Source organism: Siphateles boraxobius, unplaced genomic scaffold (genome assembly GCF_051911475.1).
Source record: "Siphateles boraxobius isolate OS27281-9 unplaced genomic scaffold, OSU_SipBor_1 25, whole genome shotgun sequence".
NCBI lineage: Eukaryota > Metazoa > Chordata > Actinopteri > Cypriniformes > Leuciscidae > Siphateles > Siphateles boraxobius.
Genome location: NW_027508866.1, coordinates 3,874,466 through 3,892,367, shown reverse-complemented (window position 1 = coordinate 3,892,367; position 17,902 = coordinate 3,874,466). Strand labels below are relative to the sequence as shown.

The 17,902-nt window shown below is 38.4% G+C and overlaps 3 protein-coding genes and 1 long non-coding RNA gene across 5 annotated transcripts in view; 2 read left to right on the top strand and 2 right to left on the bottom strand.

Moving 5' to 3' along the window:
• The window catches only part of LOC143749653 (ly6/PLAUR domain-containing protein 2-like), a 549,686-nt gene that overhangs the window by 26,756 nt on the left and 505,028 nt on the right, over positions 1-17,902 (top strand). The window lies entirely within an intron of this gene.
• On the top strand, positions 4,990-5,859 carry LOC143749492 (uncharacterized). The gene is made up of 3 exons (XR_013207004.1): positions 4,990-5,255; positions 5,316-5,362; positions 5,405-5,859. It is a non-coding gene; the product is annotated as an uncharacterized LOC143749492 (long non-coding RNA).
• Positions 10,962-12,666, bottom strand: LOC143750666 (uncharacterized). Its single transcript, XM_077243865.1, has 5 exons — positions 12,642-12,666; positions 12,024-12,128; positions 11,731-11,916; positions 11,465-11,644; positions 10,962-11,215 (listed from the first exon to the last, which is right to left on the bottom strand). The coding sequence occupies exons 1-5, from the start codon at positions 12,664-12,666 to the stop codon at positions 10,962-10,964; spliced, it is 750 nt and encodes a 249-aa protein (XP_077099980.1).
• Positions 13,409-16,040, bottom strand: LOC143749491 (uncharacterized). The gene is made up of 8 exons (XM_077241967.1): positions 15,951-16,040; positions 15,709-15,810; positions 15,397-15,629; positions 14,923-15,101; positions 14,603-14,696; positions 14,046-14,172; positions 13,723-13,934; positions 13,409-13,576 (listed from the first exon to the last, which is right to left on the bottom strand). The coding sequence occupies exons 1-8, from the start codon at positions 16,027-16,029 to the stop codon at positions 13,442-13,444; spliced, it is 1,161 nt and encodes a 386-aa protein (XP_077098082.1). The 5' UTR covers positions 16,030-16,040; the 3' UTR covers positions 13,409-13,441.

Sequence of the window (17,902 nt, the reverse complement as noted above, 5' to 3'; positions counted from 1 at the left end):
ACACACACACACACACACACACACACACACACACACACACACACACACACACACACACACACACACACACACACACACACACACACACACACACACACACACACACACACATAAAAAGGCAAAGTTTTGATTTCTGGCTCCAGTGGTTGCCTCATTACACAACCCACGTAAAGTTGATAATTCCGCGAATAACTGCAATTGCAGATTTCGAACAGAGATGGCGAAAACTGCGGACTGCAGCTTTAAGATATAAAAATGATGATAACACTGGTTAGTTTTACAATCAACATTTGAATTTATTTGTGTTTTACCTTTGTAATTTAATTTTGATTTTACATTTCATTTCATACACATTCTTAAAAACAGTACAGAGAACACACATCTATAACTCATCACTCATCTATAACTTCATTACTTCCCACAATGGCTGGTATGCAAACACCTCAGTATCAGTCTGCCTTTTCTTACACGCCAGGTGCTCTGCAGATCTCCTCCTTGCTACCCACTTTCTAACAAATTTAGTGGGGTCCCAAGATGCTAATGTCTGCTGAGTACATCACTGTAAAGTCTGCTGCCAACTAGGGATGAGATGATTGCCGGTGTAACGGTAAAAATTATGTTAATTATTACAGAGAAATTAATGTAATTCTTAGTATTGTTTCTTGTATGCTGGTGGCTATAATATTTAGTACTGGTAAATAATTTTCATAGTAAGTCAGATGCTTATTATTGTGCATTATTATTTGTTTATATTTTAGAACCACATCCAACTTCACATGTAACGTCAAATACAACTTCATAGTTGACTTCACGTTGGAGTTGTAAATAAATCTTCCTGGATCTCAGCCAGACATCTCTGGTTCAAGTTCTTTCAGTGTTTCAGACCGTTTTCAATAGTTTTTACAAGCATATTGCCTATATTTTTGTAATATATTAAGCACTGTTACACTTTTTGAAACTATTTCAGATTGTGTAGGCCTGTCACTGACAGGCTGTCAGTGCTTTCTGAACATATTGAACACACTTTTAAAAATACCGCAATAATACCGAACACTGTGATAATTTTGGTCATTTTCATACTGTCCCATCTCTACTGCCAACATGTTACAGAGCTAGTCATGCTAAACATGTCTGGAATATCACCCCACCTTTTGAAGAAGTAAGTCAGTTTCCTCTTCTTGGGTGAATATGCTCCACTCATTTCAATTTATCTCTGAAAGTTGGAGAATAAATGCTTGATTTAATTTTCATTAACCACAGAGCTTGGTAGCTAAAAGTAACTTAGGTCTAGCAAGTCTTACATTTCTGTAATTCACACAGATCAAATACAAATATGCTGACTGAATAGATTGCTAGTTTATTTTAAGTAGCCAGCTAACGTTAAATTAGCAATTCTCTTGGCAGTTTGCTGATAATCCGGTATCTGAAGTAAAATGCTCAAAACATCTCCTGAGAAAAATCACATGGTCAACCTAGTCCTGGTTATTTAATTTTGATTTAGTCTTATTTTTCTTACCTTGTCATTCAAGGCCAGGGCACTTTTTTGACATTTCTGGAACATCCACATCCCGCGCAACCACGGTCTCCCAGGAACATTCATTATTGCTGCGTACATTTATCCGTGTCAGATGCGCATGCGCGAGCGGTGCGCGATCATGGTCGACTGACAACGAGATTAAGCAGCTGAACAAAAATACGGCCGTGTTCCGATTTTCCTCATCTCAGCTCCCCCGAGACAAAATAGACATGCCATTTCAAAAATCTTTCATTTATTGTCAGAAATATGTTTTCAAAAGCATCACTTTCATCAAATTGTATGTGACATAATTTCCAGTAGGCAACTGACTGCAAACGAGCAGGCTTATGTGCCGGGGCTGAGCCCCGGAGAGCCCCGGCCCAATTTAACCACTGTATATATATATATATCATGCCATCAGCAACTACAGGACAAATCAGTTATTTCCTGTAAAATTTGGATATTTTTTTACAGTGTGGTCCTGCAGTAGAGTAGGTTAAGTCACTTGCTGATGCAGGGGCAGTACAGAATCTTTTAGAGAGAAAGTTTGATTTCTTACAGGAAAAGAAACATTTGCATATGCCTCAGTTACTCCAGAAAGGACATTCACCCTTATAAAAACCCATACTAACTTTTTTAAAGACAGCTTGTATGTGTATAATAATAATAACGTCTTTCTTGCCTTTGTAACCCTGTCTTAGAAATCTCTGTGTGTTTGCTTATTGTTTTTCTATGTTACAGTTTTTCTCGATTGTTTACACACATTTTCTGAAAGAATGCCTCATATTCTCAGAACTCTACACACAAATCAAAAAACACACACACAATGGGCAAAACCCCCCAATTCTCCTGCAAAATGAAACTTTACATTCAAAACAATGTTATTTCTTCTCAAAATGGTATTTTGTTTTCAAATGACACACACAAACCATCATATGAATAGACATTTATAAGAACCAGTTGAACACTGATGTGCTCAATGTAAAACACTAACACTTCTTCTCCATTCATCATAATGATTTAGGCCTTTTTTTGTTCAGTGTTACACTTACTACAGACAGTACATACATAAGTGTGTTGTAAAATATTTGAGAATATTGCTTTTATACTCAAAACACACGGTAACAAATATATTTTATTTTCCCCACAAAAACAATGTACACAGTATACTGTACATCCCATTCCCAACCAACACAAAGTTGCACATACACTACATACAAAACAACAGAAGAATTTACAGTACACAGTTACAATAAAAAAAAAACGAACAAAAAACTATGCTGCATCCTCTCTTCTGTTGCGGTCTGGCCACAGCACCTCATCCACATCACAAGCAATGTTTTCCCTGGCCAAGCAGCAGGGGAAATATCGCCTAGCATGGAGATTGCAGACATAAAAAGCATCAGCTGCTATATCTCCACATGCGTCCTCCATAGCTTGGAGAAGAGGTATACGCGTTTGTGGATTACGGTCATACACTTTCCATTTCCAGGCAGAAAAAAATTCCTCAATAGGATTGAGGAATGGAGAATATGGAGGGAGATAAACAACTAAAAAGCGTGGGTGGGCAGTGAACCAGTTACGAACCAGAGCAGCCCTGTGGAAACTTATGTTGTCCCAAATGACAACGTACCTGAGCTGCTCTGGGCCATCTACCTGATCTGGTGGAATGAGTGTGTTGTGTAGGGTGTCCAGGAATGTGATCAGATGGGCGGTGTTGTAGGGGCCAAGGGTAGGGTGGTGATGGATGACGCCGTGGTGGGTAATTGCTGCACACATTGTGATGTTCCCTCCGCGCTGGCCAGGGACTATAACAATGGCACGCTGGCCGATGATATTCCTTCCCCTCTTTCGTCTCTTTGTGAGGTTGAACCCAACCTCATCAATGAAGATGAACTGGTGCTCCACTGCAGCCACCTATAGCTCAAGGACTCTCTGAAACACACATGACAATATCAGAAATAGACATGGAGTGGTCACTATTGTGAAGCACAATCATTATGATTACAATATTGAAATATGTATAATTTACTGTATACAATGTTGAGAGTATGCATCAATTGTGGGACTCACTTGCACATAGTTATATCGCAATTCTTTGACTCTTTCTGAATTGCGTTCAAATGGCACCCTTTAGACCTGCTTCATCCTGAGATGATTTCTGCGCAAGACACGGTCCAGTGTTGATAAGCTTACCCTATCAATATTTTGAAATATGTCATTGTTTTCTATTATTTTTCTTTGTATTTGCTGTAATGTTATGGCGTTGTTTTCTAGGACCATGTTTATGACTTCAGTTTCCTGTTCAGGAGACAGAACACGTTCCCGACCACCTTGTGTTGGTAATCTTTCAGTTCTGCCAAACAAATAGTAAAATACTGTAAATACAAAGTAGGTATACATTTCCTAAATACTTGAAACATACTTTACAGTATTTTTACAGTCCTACAGAACAGTCCACATGCAATACTGTACTACTGTACTCATTGAGTACTGTATTGATATGCAGTACTGCAATTTTCTAGTGGGAGTAGATTTCTTACCTATTCTCATTTCGGAAAGTCCGGATGATGGATGCTACAGTATACCTGCTCAGATTTGGCTGCACTCTTTGCCCAGCCTCCTTCATTGTTAGACCATGGTTGACCACATGATCATCCAAAGTGGCTCGGATCTCATCAGAGATTACGGCCCTTGGCCTTCCTCGTCCACGTCCTCGTCCTCGTCCTCCCCGTCCTCCTCCTCTTACTCTCACACCTCTGGCTCTGCCTCTGTTTCCAATGTTGGCATCCATTGCTCCATTGAAGAGCTCACCTGTTGCCCTTTTATGCTAAAGCTCTGATTGCTAATTGTAAAATAGTGTGATGGGTGTTTGCCCATGTGAGGAGTCAGTGTGCATATTTGAATGGCAGTATGTTCCTTGTGAAAACAAGATATTTTCTGCATGAAAATTGTGCCAAAAGCAGAGAATTGTGTGTAGTGTTTTGAAAAAAGTGTGTTTTAGAACTGCAATTTGAGTGTAAAGCAGGAATTGTGCTTGTAGTTTAGCAGAATTGGTTCAGGGGGTTGGTGAATGAGTTACATGTTGTGGTTATTGTGTCTCAAGTACAAGAATTTGTGTGTAAACAATTGAGAAAAACTGTAAGGTGGAGAAACTGAAGGCCCTTGGGTACTTTCCCCTCCTGCTGTGGGGAACGTACAGACCACAAAAAAAAAATTGGATGGCCCAGCTCCAGTGCCCCTTTGAGCTGCCAGTGGTAGCGCATGCGGTCATGGAAAAGATATTGTGCCTATTTGAAGGTTTGTTAGAAGGTAGGTCACATCACAACATCAGTACATTCATGACTCTCTATTAAGATTGATCCTGTATTGTGTAGCTATCCAGTTGGATCGGTTTTAAATGTCAGTACAGAGAATTTTTCACACAATCTAGATTGCTGGTGGTGGGTAATTTTGTTCTACTTATCTTTTGTCTTAAATTTTTTATATTTCTTTGGTTACTCACATTTTGAACCACATACTGCATCTTAAATGTCTTTTGTTTTATTTTTTATCACAGCATGTGATCTTGAAAGAGAGGAGGTGGGGCAGCAAGAGAGGACAGGAGAAGAAGATGAGGCAGAAAGAGAAATAGATGGTGAAGACCAGAGAGGACACGGGGGGCAACGTGAAATAGGAGAAACTTAGAGGAGGGACATGCAGGAGATGGAGATAGAGGCACAGGAAGACAGAGTAGAGAGTGAGAGAGTGAAGAGAGGAGAGATAGAGGCACAGGAAGACAGAGTAGAGAGTGAGAGAGTGAAGAGAGGAGAGATAGAGGTACAGGAAGAGAGAGGAGAGATAGAGGTACAGGAAGAGAGAGGAGAGAGTGAGAGAGGAGAGATAGAGGTACAGGAAGACCAAGTGGAGAGACGAGAGATGGAGGGACAGGAAGACTTCGAAGAGTTGGGACTGATGGAGACAGACAAGCAGAGAGAACAGGCAGAAGAAATGGGGGAAAAGAGATTGAGGCGAAGAAGAAAGTAGTAGCAGCAAACAGGTAAGTGTCAATACAGAATAGAAGAGGCAGAGCATTAAGGGCAATCTTGACTATGTAGAATATGAGATACAGAATGGTAAAGAATGTGCCCATGTACAAAAAGAAGTAGCACACCACACTAGACTCAGAAGTCAGATGGTATTTCACAAGTTGCTCTCTTTCTACTTTTTCTTATAACGTGGAGTTATTTGTATGGCAGCAGTTTGGCATCCGGTGTGCCATAAAGCAATGTGGCAATGCCCAATGGTGAAGTCATCAGAGAAAGTGTCAACAGATTGTCCTGCATTGCGGTGTACTCGAAAGTATTCACTTGGTTTGCAAGGCGGATCACCACAAACCTCTATTGCAATTTACACATGTTTTTTGTTTCTCTATACAGGAAGTCAGCTGTCATAATTTCAGCGAAAAGGAAAAGGAAAAGAAGCCAAAACGATAATGATGGTAGGAAAAATGCTATGAAGTATTTTTAATTCAAAAATAATTAAATAATAATTCCTAAACTCGTAACTAATCCTAATCTAATAGCTTTTTGGCCCACAATATAATATCTTCTTATTGCTAGTTTAGTACATTACAGGCCTGATAACAAATATAAAACTATTAACGTTATATTAGTTGAAAATGTCTTTTACTTGCCTAATTGACTCATTTTACATTGGAGTTTTTGGGGCTTCGGAATAATCCAGGGAAATTATGATGTGCATTTACTTCTGGTCTTATATTTCAAAGAGAAATGCATACAATACCCTCTCTCTGGGTTTATACGGTTACATTGCAATGGTTTGTACTAACTTAATTTGTTCATTTTTCTTTACAGCTTGCCAGTATCACAGCAGATTGGAGATTTTTCCAGTGCAATATGTGTCCAAGACACGTGAAAAAAAGGTGAGTAGCTATACGGAGAACTTTCTGTTCGACTGTAGGTGCATAAATAAAAACAAGTCTAAATAAAAAGTAGTTAACATGTTAAATAATTTGCTGTTAGAGCGTTCTAAATATTAAACCAAAACTTTGATGTTTTGGTAATTATATGGCGATTGATTTTTAGAGGCTAGGAGGAAAAATAAATGAAATATTTAATTATGAAATAAAAGTATGACTTTGGTTTGTCTTTTACCCTCTTCCCAAGGGCTGTAAAGAAGTCCTGGTCCATTGGCTTCCGTGTCCATCATGGTAACATCAGCTTTCTTGTTTAACTGACTTATGGGTTGTCCTTAAAGTGACAGTTAACCTAATTAAGAAGCCTGTCTGATTAACACATAAACTTAAATAACTCCCAATTCATGGTAAAGCGCCTAGACCAGTGTTACATTTCTTTTTGGGAAGTCAGGCGGGCTGCTTAATTTTGGATGAACTAAGATCTCTCCACATGTGGCATCTGTTTTTGCCTACAGAGAGATTAAGCTACACAACTACAACATACATGAAAATGTCATTACAAAGTGACAATAATATAATTTGGATATAAATATACATTCTCTTCTGCTTTCTCCACCCCATTCTGTCAGGGAAATATATAGAAGCCTAACAGGGTTTATAAACCATGTCAGAGGCTATCCTTATATTGAACCTATTTCAGCAATTAAATACATAATTTCTGTACGTTTTATTTTGCCATTTCTTTCAGCCAAAAGGCCTGGCCCCCATCTTGGGAACCGCAGGAGAACATTGGAATGACTGTGTCATAAAGGAAGGTCTGCTAAAAAATACTGTTGTCACTGATGGTGCAAAGAAAACAAATGTTGTGAAACAAATGTTGTGTCCATTAAACTGGGCCATGTGGACAACAATAAAGTTGTATTGCACAGAATTGATTACATATATGTTGTAAATTAAAAGTATGTGTTTATAAATTTGTTTCATTTTTTGTTCATTAGGGCTGGGTGTTGGGAAGGACCTCATCACATCCAATACTTTTCTCATCCAAAAGGCCAATCGTTTTATTGTGCAGTTCGCCTTTTCACAACCTTCCACCCAGAAAAACTAATTTGCATTGTCTGGCACTTTACAATATTTCACAATAAAAGTTCTGTTGTGAGTTTTGTTGTTGTTTCTCCTTCTCTGAAAACATGGAATTAACATTGTTACGGGAGTACTTGAGGGTGTATAAATATCTTTCATTTTGTCCTATGATAAAGTTTCATTTTCACCTCATTCTGGCCCCACAAATTCAAGCTAGTTATAAAGCACAAGCACAACTGCATGTACAATAGTAACCCCAAAAACTTTTAAATACCAAAATAATAGAAAATTACACACAAATAGATATCCCTTATATCCATATTGAGCAAAACATGAAATAACACTTATTTTTAACATTTACTGTCTTTTAACATAGAGGCAAAGCATGCTGGGAACTAGAAGTCTGTTGTAACCACTGATTGTAAGTCATTCCGTGAATGGGTGTATATATGTGTGTATAATACATTCACATTTATGGGAACAGGTATGTGCAATATATGTGCACAACAAAGGATACAATTACATGTAATGCTATTTTTGTCTTCATTTATAAATGTTTAATATGTATCAATATATAGCCACACATGGTCAATGCTGCAATGCATTGCAGTATATTGACAAATATAAGCACTAGTTTCGCATATGTATAATAAGGTAATATTATATTTTGCAGTATATTCCCATATATTTTTGTTCCATAAGGGTAACCTTTTTAATCCTTATAGTACTCAAGGTATATAGCCAGCTTTGGTGTTAAGAATAACCAGTTGCATTTTGTTTTCATAATTTTCATTCAGTGAATGCATATTATCTTTAGTTCGTTGCTATGGTGGTTGCTATTGATGTTGCTAATTGCTATCGCTTCCACCCGGAAATTATTTTCTTCACAGACACCCACTTTTTTAACGATATCTTCAACATTTCTCCACAGAAAAACAAATTGATAACTCAACACGTTATGTTCATGTTAAGGCTATCACTTTTAATAATTGCTCCTTGGAAAATGAGAAGAAAAAAAAAATTGGTAGCATAAGGTTACGGAAGTGCATGATTGTGTTGTGGGGCGGAGTTTGCGCGTTATACTCCTGTTTTGGCTAAAATATCTGAAATAAACCAACATATCTACTATTTGTTAACATAGATCATCTAGATGCAGTGTAATTACTAGTTTGGCTGTACTAGATATGTAATATATTCAGTAGATATATCTTTTTACAACCCTATTTTACAACCCTACTTTGCAAACCAGAAGAACTACAACTGTAGTGCTGATTTGTATCAAGCTGCATGGTGTGGATATAAGGGAATTGTAGTTTCTAAAATATTAGTGTTTTTCTTACAATTGGAGGTTGTAAATAGTGAGTTGGGAGTATAGTGGGGGGTTTAGTGGGATGGTAAACACATCTATGCAATCAGATTTTAAATATCTAATTGTTAAATGGGGTCAAATTAAATTAACCCATTATGTTATCCATATTTGGTTAACTGCCCCCAGTTGTTGACTATACTCAGGTCAAGAGCTCTCTATAACAGTTGGTCCCATATCTGTAGCCCCTTTTGCTGCTGAATTATAAGCCTTCAAACATGCACCGAGGTGAAGTTTCAAAGGTCAGTGTTTCAAAGCAGGAGCCATGTAGAATCTTCATACTAACATATGTTACTCTCCAGGTCACGGCCTTTCCAACAATGTATTTGGTTCAGCTATAAAACAAAGTTTTAATTTTCTCATTTCACGGACACAAGCCATCTCAGGTCTAGTTTCAGGGAGCACGCAGGCTCAATAGCTTATATAAAATAAAGCTTTTTGTTTGTTTCTGACTGTGTAAACAGATTTACATGCAGGCACACACATACACGCACGCACACACGTTTGTATCTATCTTTGTGAGGACATTCATTGACACAATGCAATCTCTAGGTCCTTACTCTAACCCTACCCATCACAACTAAGTGTCTGACCTGAACCCTGACCCTAAACACGCCCAAATTCTCAATATAACCTGATCCCTAAAACCAGCTCTTGACCCTCAAACTGACCTTTACAGGCTCTCAGAAAGTGAGGACCGGTCAAAAGGTCCTTACTCCGATGGTCTAAAACTCAAACTGGTCCTCACAAAGATAGTAAAAGTACACACACACGGCTTATATGCATATCTATTTATGCTAATGCTGCTATGATGGTATAAAAATAAAAGATCATGGTCTATGATGGGTAGTCGTCTCCTCTTGTACTTGTAACATTATAATTGGTATTTAAAAACAAGAGTGCATTACACATATTGGCCCTGTTGCATCCTCTGTATTTATTTCTGTGTAAAGATTTTTTTTGATCTCTACAAAAAAGGGCAAATAGGTTTCTATTTACATTTTCCTCATACCAAAACCTGTCACTGTGAGAAACTACAAACCCCATTTCCAGAAAAGTTAGGATATGTGTGCATCAGTGCCCATGGCATGGGTGAGAAGGTACCATTGACACAGAGGCATATATTGGGATTTTATATGCCCCTTCTGGCATGCTTTAGCTCCTCCAAACCACCTGAATGGTCCTACATGGTCTGGATTATATAATGTAGTAGCCTCAATATCCCTGTTTATAAAGTTTCCTACATGTATCTCTGAAGATGACACTGATATGAACAGTCTCCACATCTTATATGTGGCTTGTTCCTACCATGGGATGAGTTGATAATCAGATGGATATGGTCATAACATTTACTCTGCATGGCCTCAGATCACTGAGCTTCTTAAAATGATATTCCAAGTTGGGTTGTTGCTAAAAGGTAAATTGCATAACTGATGATTATTAATTTTGCCATGTTGTTTATATTCAAAGCAATCTGACCCAACCCTGCTAACCGATCATCTGTTTAACATTTGGTTAACTATGGTTGATATATATTTAGACAATAACTACAAGGGTTTTACATTGTCAGTATTGAAGTATATTACACTGCCAGTAACTATCAGTGTACAGTATGTAAGTTTCATACATCTATCTTAATATGTGACCTGGTGTCAGTGACCTCTAATGTTCCAAAATGTTGGTAGTTCAGGTTGAATCTGAAAGCTCCCAGTTCTCTCTTTTTGTAAGGGTTGATGTGTGATGAGCCAAAGTCAACTCAGTCTGATGACAAATCAAATTTGTATTTCTGTTTCCATACACATATATACAGGTATCAGCAAATATTTACAGACATTATCAGTTGCAAACATAACCATGATTATTACAATTCCAGTAACATAAAACAAAAGTATAATCTGAGAGCATATGTAGCAAAATACAGATAACTGCAGGAACAAACAAGTGAGGAGTCACTTTGTCACTTTCAATCTAACTCACTTACAAAAACAGGGTTTCTAAAGTCTTGACAGAAGATCTTTTCAAGTCATCAAAGTACAGGTCAAAGCAAAAGGGATTACAACTGTGACTTGAGTCCCAAGTCAAGTGACTTGAGTCCCCACCTCAGCCTCATTATCTTCCTCATCATCATCCTCATCCTCAGAGCTGAGGTCACGTTGCCAGTCCATTTCCTCCATTTCCCCTTCATCTTCTTCCACCAGCCTAGGAGTTGGTTCGAGAATGCCTCTGTATGAGCATGCTACAGTCTGCTGCTTAAATCTGAGGTTATGCAGTCTTCTCTTAAGTAGACTGATGAGGCCCCTGGACGCCTCCTCTGTGAATCCATTGGGATAGCCTATAAGTCCACACATGAAGAGTAATGGAATTACCGTCACACTAAACATTTTATCAGAGAGCTTATTTATGTTAGAACAAATGTTAAATACAAAGTCAAATTGGAAAATAATAATTGGATAAAATAATCTTTGAAGGCCATGTGTCCTTAGTTCTTGAGCCAATACTAGCATGATTGCTTTTCACTTGAAAATAGTTTGATCTACGAATATTAAAGTGCATAAAGCCATATTGTTTGATTTACACTTACTTCCTGTTTTTATGCAATCTGAAATGGTGGCTATCAGTGTCTGGACCTTTGCAACCGAGTCCTTAAGGTACTGACAGTGCTGCATCATCTCCTTCACAAGGATCTGCTTTTCTTCTGTCAGTCGTGAGACCAGCATTAGTTGGTCAAAAAGCTTCTTCTTGACGAGAATGTCTATACCGTCTGAAGGAATGAAAACATCATACATTAATAAACTAATTTGATGATGATACATTTTAAATAAACAAAGTTAAATATTAATACAACACCTGTGTTCTGTTCCTGCCAAGGCCAGATCATGCTCTCTGCAGCTTTGTTGGAAAGTTTCTGCACAACTGAGTGTGTGTCCACAGGATCACCATCAGGTTGTTGGTTGTATCTCTGGATCTCATCTAGCAAGCGCTTCTTTTCTTGGGCAATCTTCTGAGTAATCTTCTGACGCCTTTTGTTGCAATCTGTAATAAGAGCAAAAACAATGGTATTACAAAAGAGCTGCCATGGCATTTAATGAACAGAAACAATATAACTTCCATCTGCATAACTTACATTAACTAATACATACCATTCTGTCTATAAAGGTAGTGCTTCTTCTGACAAATGCTCACAAAGAGTGCTGCGATGGAGATCTGCAAACCACGAGCATTAACAGAACTGGCTGCTGCATTTCCTAAATTCAAGTTAAGAAGAAAGAGAAATGTTTCAAACACACTTAAGTTTTCTTAATTGCACATAGTACAGCAGCAGCAGCTAAAACATTGTTTAGGACAATGTTTAATTTGGACAGAAATATCTATCTCGTATGTTTTTCTCATACCGTACTGGACACTGACTGCATGTTTCAGCAACAATTAGGGACCAAGCAACATAGGCCAAGAGTCATAGGCATCTAATCTGTGTGATATCTTTATTATCATCACTTTTCAAGAGTCTGTGTTTATGAGAGTCCATAGTCCACAGTCATTCTTTATGAAAGTCATTGATGGGGGATTATGTCCTATCAGGGTTTAGGTTATTAGGTTCTAGCAGACCAATCACAGCGCTTGCGTCTGCGTAGAATTGACGCGTTGTTACATTTTTGGAGAGGTGCGCGTCAGGGTACGCCGAACCGTACGCGCACTACACACAGCCTACGACGTAGCTACGGCAGGAGTTTGACGCAGAAGTATAAATTGGGCTTTACTGGTACATTGTGTTTGGTCTGTCATTTCCTACCTCAAATAATATTGTTCCATTTTGGTCTGATTTGCGTGAACATGCACCAATCATTCTGTTTTCATTGCTAAATTTGTTTACTTTCTTTAAGTCAAAATACTACTTGAAGACTTGTGACACAAAAAGTGCCCATCCTCACATCATAATTTAACATTAAGCTACAGCTACATGCATTACAACCAAATTACTCCAACAGTGTTTATGTATAAAACAACATTGCCCTTACCGCTACTGGCCCACTGCTTGACATCAACAACCCACTGCTTTAGCATGTCATCACTGCAATGCAACTGGTCCTGCATCTTCTTCAGGCTCTCTGTTGCATCTAGGGTGTTTTCTACTGTCTGCAAAACAGCAACACACAACACACTGTCATTTCATAAAATACCAAAAAGTATATGTTCCTGTCTGATTTAATATAATGACATATTCGACTACATATAGCTGAAGTGATGCATTTTGGGTGGACTTTAAGTTCAAATTTAACGGTTTAAAATAGTCCATCCTTTTTCAATACATGAACATACCTTTTTGAATCTGGAAGACAAGGCAATGTGGAGGCCATTCTCTTTACGTTGATTCAACCCAATAGCATGGACAGTAAGCATATCAGTTCTTACTGTAAAGAACAATAGAAAAATCACAATAAATTGTAAAATGTCAATGTGTACAATTGCAGGGGAACAGGGGGCAAAGAAGCCTACAAACCTGACTTGGACATATACTTTGTGGTCAGGGCACATCTGGAGAGAAAACTATTGACTTGCTCTACTTCTTCACCAAGAGTGGTTCCGGCACCTTCCTGGTTCCTTGCATTCCACAGAATCTACAGGAAGCAGTGGACTTGTTAAACAGGGTGGACAACAGGGTGATCAATATTGATGCATATCCCAAGGTCACCAGCTGTAGAGGACAGCACATAGGGGCCCATGTACAACTCAAAACACACTCCTGGGTTGTTGTTTGGGTCACAACATCATACATTGTGGTACTTTACGTTAATTGTTGGCTACATCACTCTGAAATGTAAAAGTAGTTAAAAGCATCACCTCGCATTTTGTATTGTGGGCTTTGGCATGCATTACGGACAAGCAATGTCTCATTTTCTGAAGAGGTTGAAGATGAGTCAGGGCCTCTGACACCTTCTCCAGGTATGGCACATAACGGCACGTCACATCCATGGCCAAAAATGCAGCACCCTGGAACTCTTTTTGGAGAAACATTGGATATGCAAAGATTTCTCCTCTATACATATTCAGACCTTTTGGAAAAAAAGAAATTAAGTAGAGAGCACATTGCACACTGAAGAATAGGCTTCAGATGTTTCATCTACAAATATTTTTCATTGCAATTTATCAAGACCAATAGCAACCTTTGAGGAGGAATCCATGCCTGCACACAGCAATTTCTACACCTTCTTCATCCAACTTGTTGGCCTGCCTTGATGTCTCTCTTGCTGCTGTCCAGTGGGATTCCCCACACATCGCTCTTCCTGCCGTCTACCAAAGTAAAAAGTTAAATAGCAGGGCTGCATGCTCAAACACACCAACAATTACAGTCTGATTAGATTTTGTCTTTGATTGCCTGACCCATTTTCCATCTGCAACTCCCTGGAGTATAACAAACCAGTTGAAATGATTTGCCATTTCGCATGCAGGAGGATAATTGCAATAGTCTAACTTTGTCAGAAATTGTGTCAGACATACTGTATGTGCAGCAACCAATACTATAGATATACTGTGCTCTCTGGATTAGAATCTAGTTGTATTTTTTTCATCCAGCTCTGCAACTTCACTCATCACGTGCCATCTCAACACCTGATCAAAGATTCCCTCATTCGAACACCTAATAAGGCTACAGTGTTGTTACTTCCAATTAGTTATAAAATAAGCCAGAGATACCCGCTGCTCAGCCTGATTGAAAACTTACACTCTTGACAGCCCCCCGGACTTCCTCAACAAAACTGGACACCTCAGAGTCTTGGGATAAAAACACTCCATCAAAGAACCCTGGCTCTTCACTCCTACAACAAAATGTATTCTGGATAATCACTGTAGTAAGAAGTCTTACATAATAATAATAAATTATAATAATAGATATTATATGTATACTATACTATACGACATGGATATTATATTCAACAGCTTAGTTTTAAATAACAAAATGAGAACTATATTATTATGATAATGTTAATAGCAAGTAGATACATTAACTACATTGGCTGGTTTTAATGTGTACACAAAACTCACTGGTTTGCTTTCTGGAACCTGTAGAGTTTTCTGTTGCCATCCACTGAAACAGCCACCATTTCAGGACTACAGGCTGGACAGACAAATGGCTCCTTTTCCAGAAGTTGGTCCTCTTCAGAGTTGCAGTACACATATTGCAGAAAGCTCCTCTGAAAAGCATCTGTATTCACTTTGCCAGTCTGAAAAACAATTTATAGAACAGCTTTAAATGACAATGAACTACAAGGTCACCCCATTTATGTTTTGTCAATGTACCTTTTCAAACCCAAGAAAGGATGCAATTGGCAATGCGGTCTAATATGGTCTTCAGTTCAGTTCATTTCAGTAACCTGAAATATTACAGCCACTTCATATGTGGGTATATTTGAATTTGCATCCTGTTTGGACTTGAACACCCTTTTTGCCATACTGTCCAGCCTTACAGCTACTTATAATAACAAATGCATTTGTCTTTCAGCTTCAAATTTTACTCACTCTTCCAAACCGCTTTGTTCTCTGGTCCAACATTGCTGTGAAGGCTTTCACTGACATTCCTGGAGCTGTTGTCTTCATAGCTTCAAAGGAATGGAACAGATCTTGGTGGAAAAGTGTCTGTGCTTGCATGGTAGCGGGCCAGTAACCACTCCTTACAAAGTCACTGACTTCTGGAGCCCATTGCTTATTGCAATGTTTGCATGTTAGCACCGGAACGTGAAGATTATAACGGCCTGAGATCACATGAAAGACAAATAAATAACGAACTAAAGTAATATGTTAGATAAACAATATTTTTTAACCCAATCCTACCATTTATGCAAACCAGTATGATGGATCTACCAACAGAGATTGCAACATCACCAGTGTCACAGGAGCATATATTTTGAGGATAGGCTGTTGGCAGCAAACAATCTGCAAGAGCAAATGACAATCAGGATGACATTAAAGAATGTTTGGATTGTTAGCAAGTACTTGTAAAACATAATGAATAATTTAATAATGTTGTGTGTTGATAAAAAAAAAAGCAAATCAACTGAAAAAGAGACACCAACCTTGTTCACAGATGATGTACTTATCATCATGGAGTTTCACAAACTCTGTTGGGGGAATGTATTTATAAAAGCCATACATGGTGGTCTGCCTACTGCGCAGAGTGTGGCGTTTATGTACCAATTGATCACACTCTGCACAAAACCACTCTGAGGGCAAACATTCCCTGCAACGGATGATGGCTTCTGCCACGTGACAGTGGTTGCACTTCATCTGGACAATGTTCTCAGCTGACAACAAGTTGTGAATGTTTTGTGGCCTCGCCTGTTGCCAACATTGTTGGACCCCTTTTTGTCTTTGACACCAACTGGACAAAGATGGCTGCTGAGCAAAATCTTGCCCATCAATGCTGTCTGAATCCCGTAGAAGGTCCTCAAGCCTCTGCATATTAAAATCTTCAGAGAGAGAAAGAGAAAAATAAAAACATACTAGAAATCCAACATTGCAATTCCACTACCACTGACTTCTTTTGAGGTATTTCCATTGCTTTTAATACAGGGACAGTCCAGTGATATCAGAGAAGGCAGAGGGTGAAAGGACAGTTGGAAATGGGCAATCAAATCCATGACCCTTAAGATTCTGTGTAGGTGCTGGCTGTCAGTAGTGTTGCCCACTTAATTGTGAAACTAAACAACCACCATGTGATTTTGCTGAGAAACAGTGATGCTATTGTCTAAAGTGTTCCTATTTCTGTCATGTTGACAATTTGGCTCGATGCACCAAATTGTGGTAAGTTTAATATTTGAGGCATTTAGAAAAGGAACATCGTTAGATGACTAGTTACTAAACATAGCAAAAGTGCAGGTATAATGAGGCTCCCTTTTAACGTAACTCCTTGTTTTCATTTGAAGCATACCATATTATTAAACGTGTTTTTAAAGTTGTTTTTCTACTTACCAGGATCTTGGTAGATAGTACATGAAGTTGTGATGGTGGAACTAGCACATGGAGAAGTATCGGTACCAACTTTTTGGAAGTAAAAATAACAAACCACATTAGAATTCTTATTAGATTATAATTCTTTCAAACTCTTTGCCAGATGTACAAAAAAAATAAAAACTGAAACCTTTGGCAAACTTGCAACATGGAAACTATCAAACCTAAATGTATTTGGCATTATAATGTAATTTACATTATGAATGTGCAAGCATAGAATATTGAGTAACAACAGCATTATCAAACCAGCACCTTCTCTAAATCACACATCATCACTCTCCATTTAAAGTATTTGACATAAATTTGATAAGATGTACACTAACCAGCAGATGAACCTTTTTTCCTCCGTTTGCTGGTGGTCACACGCTGCCCATCACGGTCCCTCTTCCACCAGGTCACTTTAGACTGTCCTGTGACTTCAGCCTTCTGAGTTTGTAACTCTGTGTTACGTTTCTTTATGCACATGTAATGAAAAGTAGATGGGTGAAACTGGAGTTAATTAATTACACATTTGTCAAGTCAAGTCATCCTCATTTATATAGTGCTTTTAACAATGTAGATTGTTTCAAAGCAGCTTTACAGAGATAAACTTAATATAATTTAAGGTAACAGAGATTGGTTTGGTTTGGATCCTCCATAGGGAGAGGCTAGTTGGCACTTCAGCACTGCGTTGTCATCGGGTTCAGGCGAAGGTCCTTCATCAGATCTGGACACGACCTGGATCCGGCAGGCTGCGGTAAACCTCGGGATAAACAAAGACACTAATATTAGCGTAGATGCCATCCTTCTTATGATGTAACGAGTACATCTGGATTTAAGGGAAGTGTTCCCAGTTCCGGCTGACCTAATCTATGCAGCCTAACATTGAATTATAGAAGTCTATAATGTATTATGTGTATGCTAGGTCAAAGAGATGTGTTTTTAGTCTAGCTTTGAACTGACAGAGTGTGTCTGCTTCCCGGACAATGGTAGGAAGACTGTTCCAGAGTTTTGGTGCTAAGTAGGAAAAGGATCTACC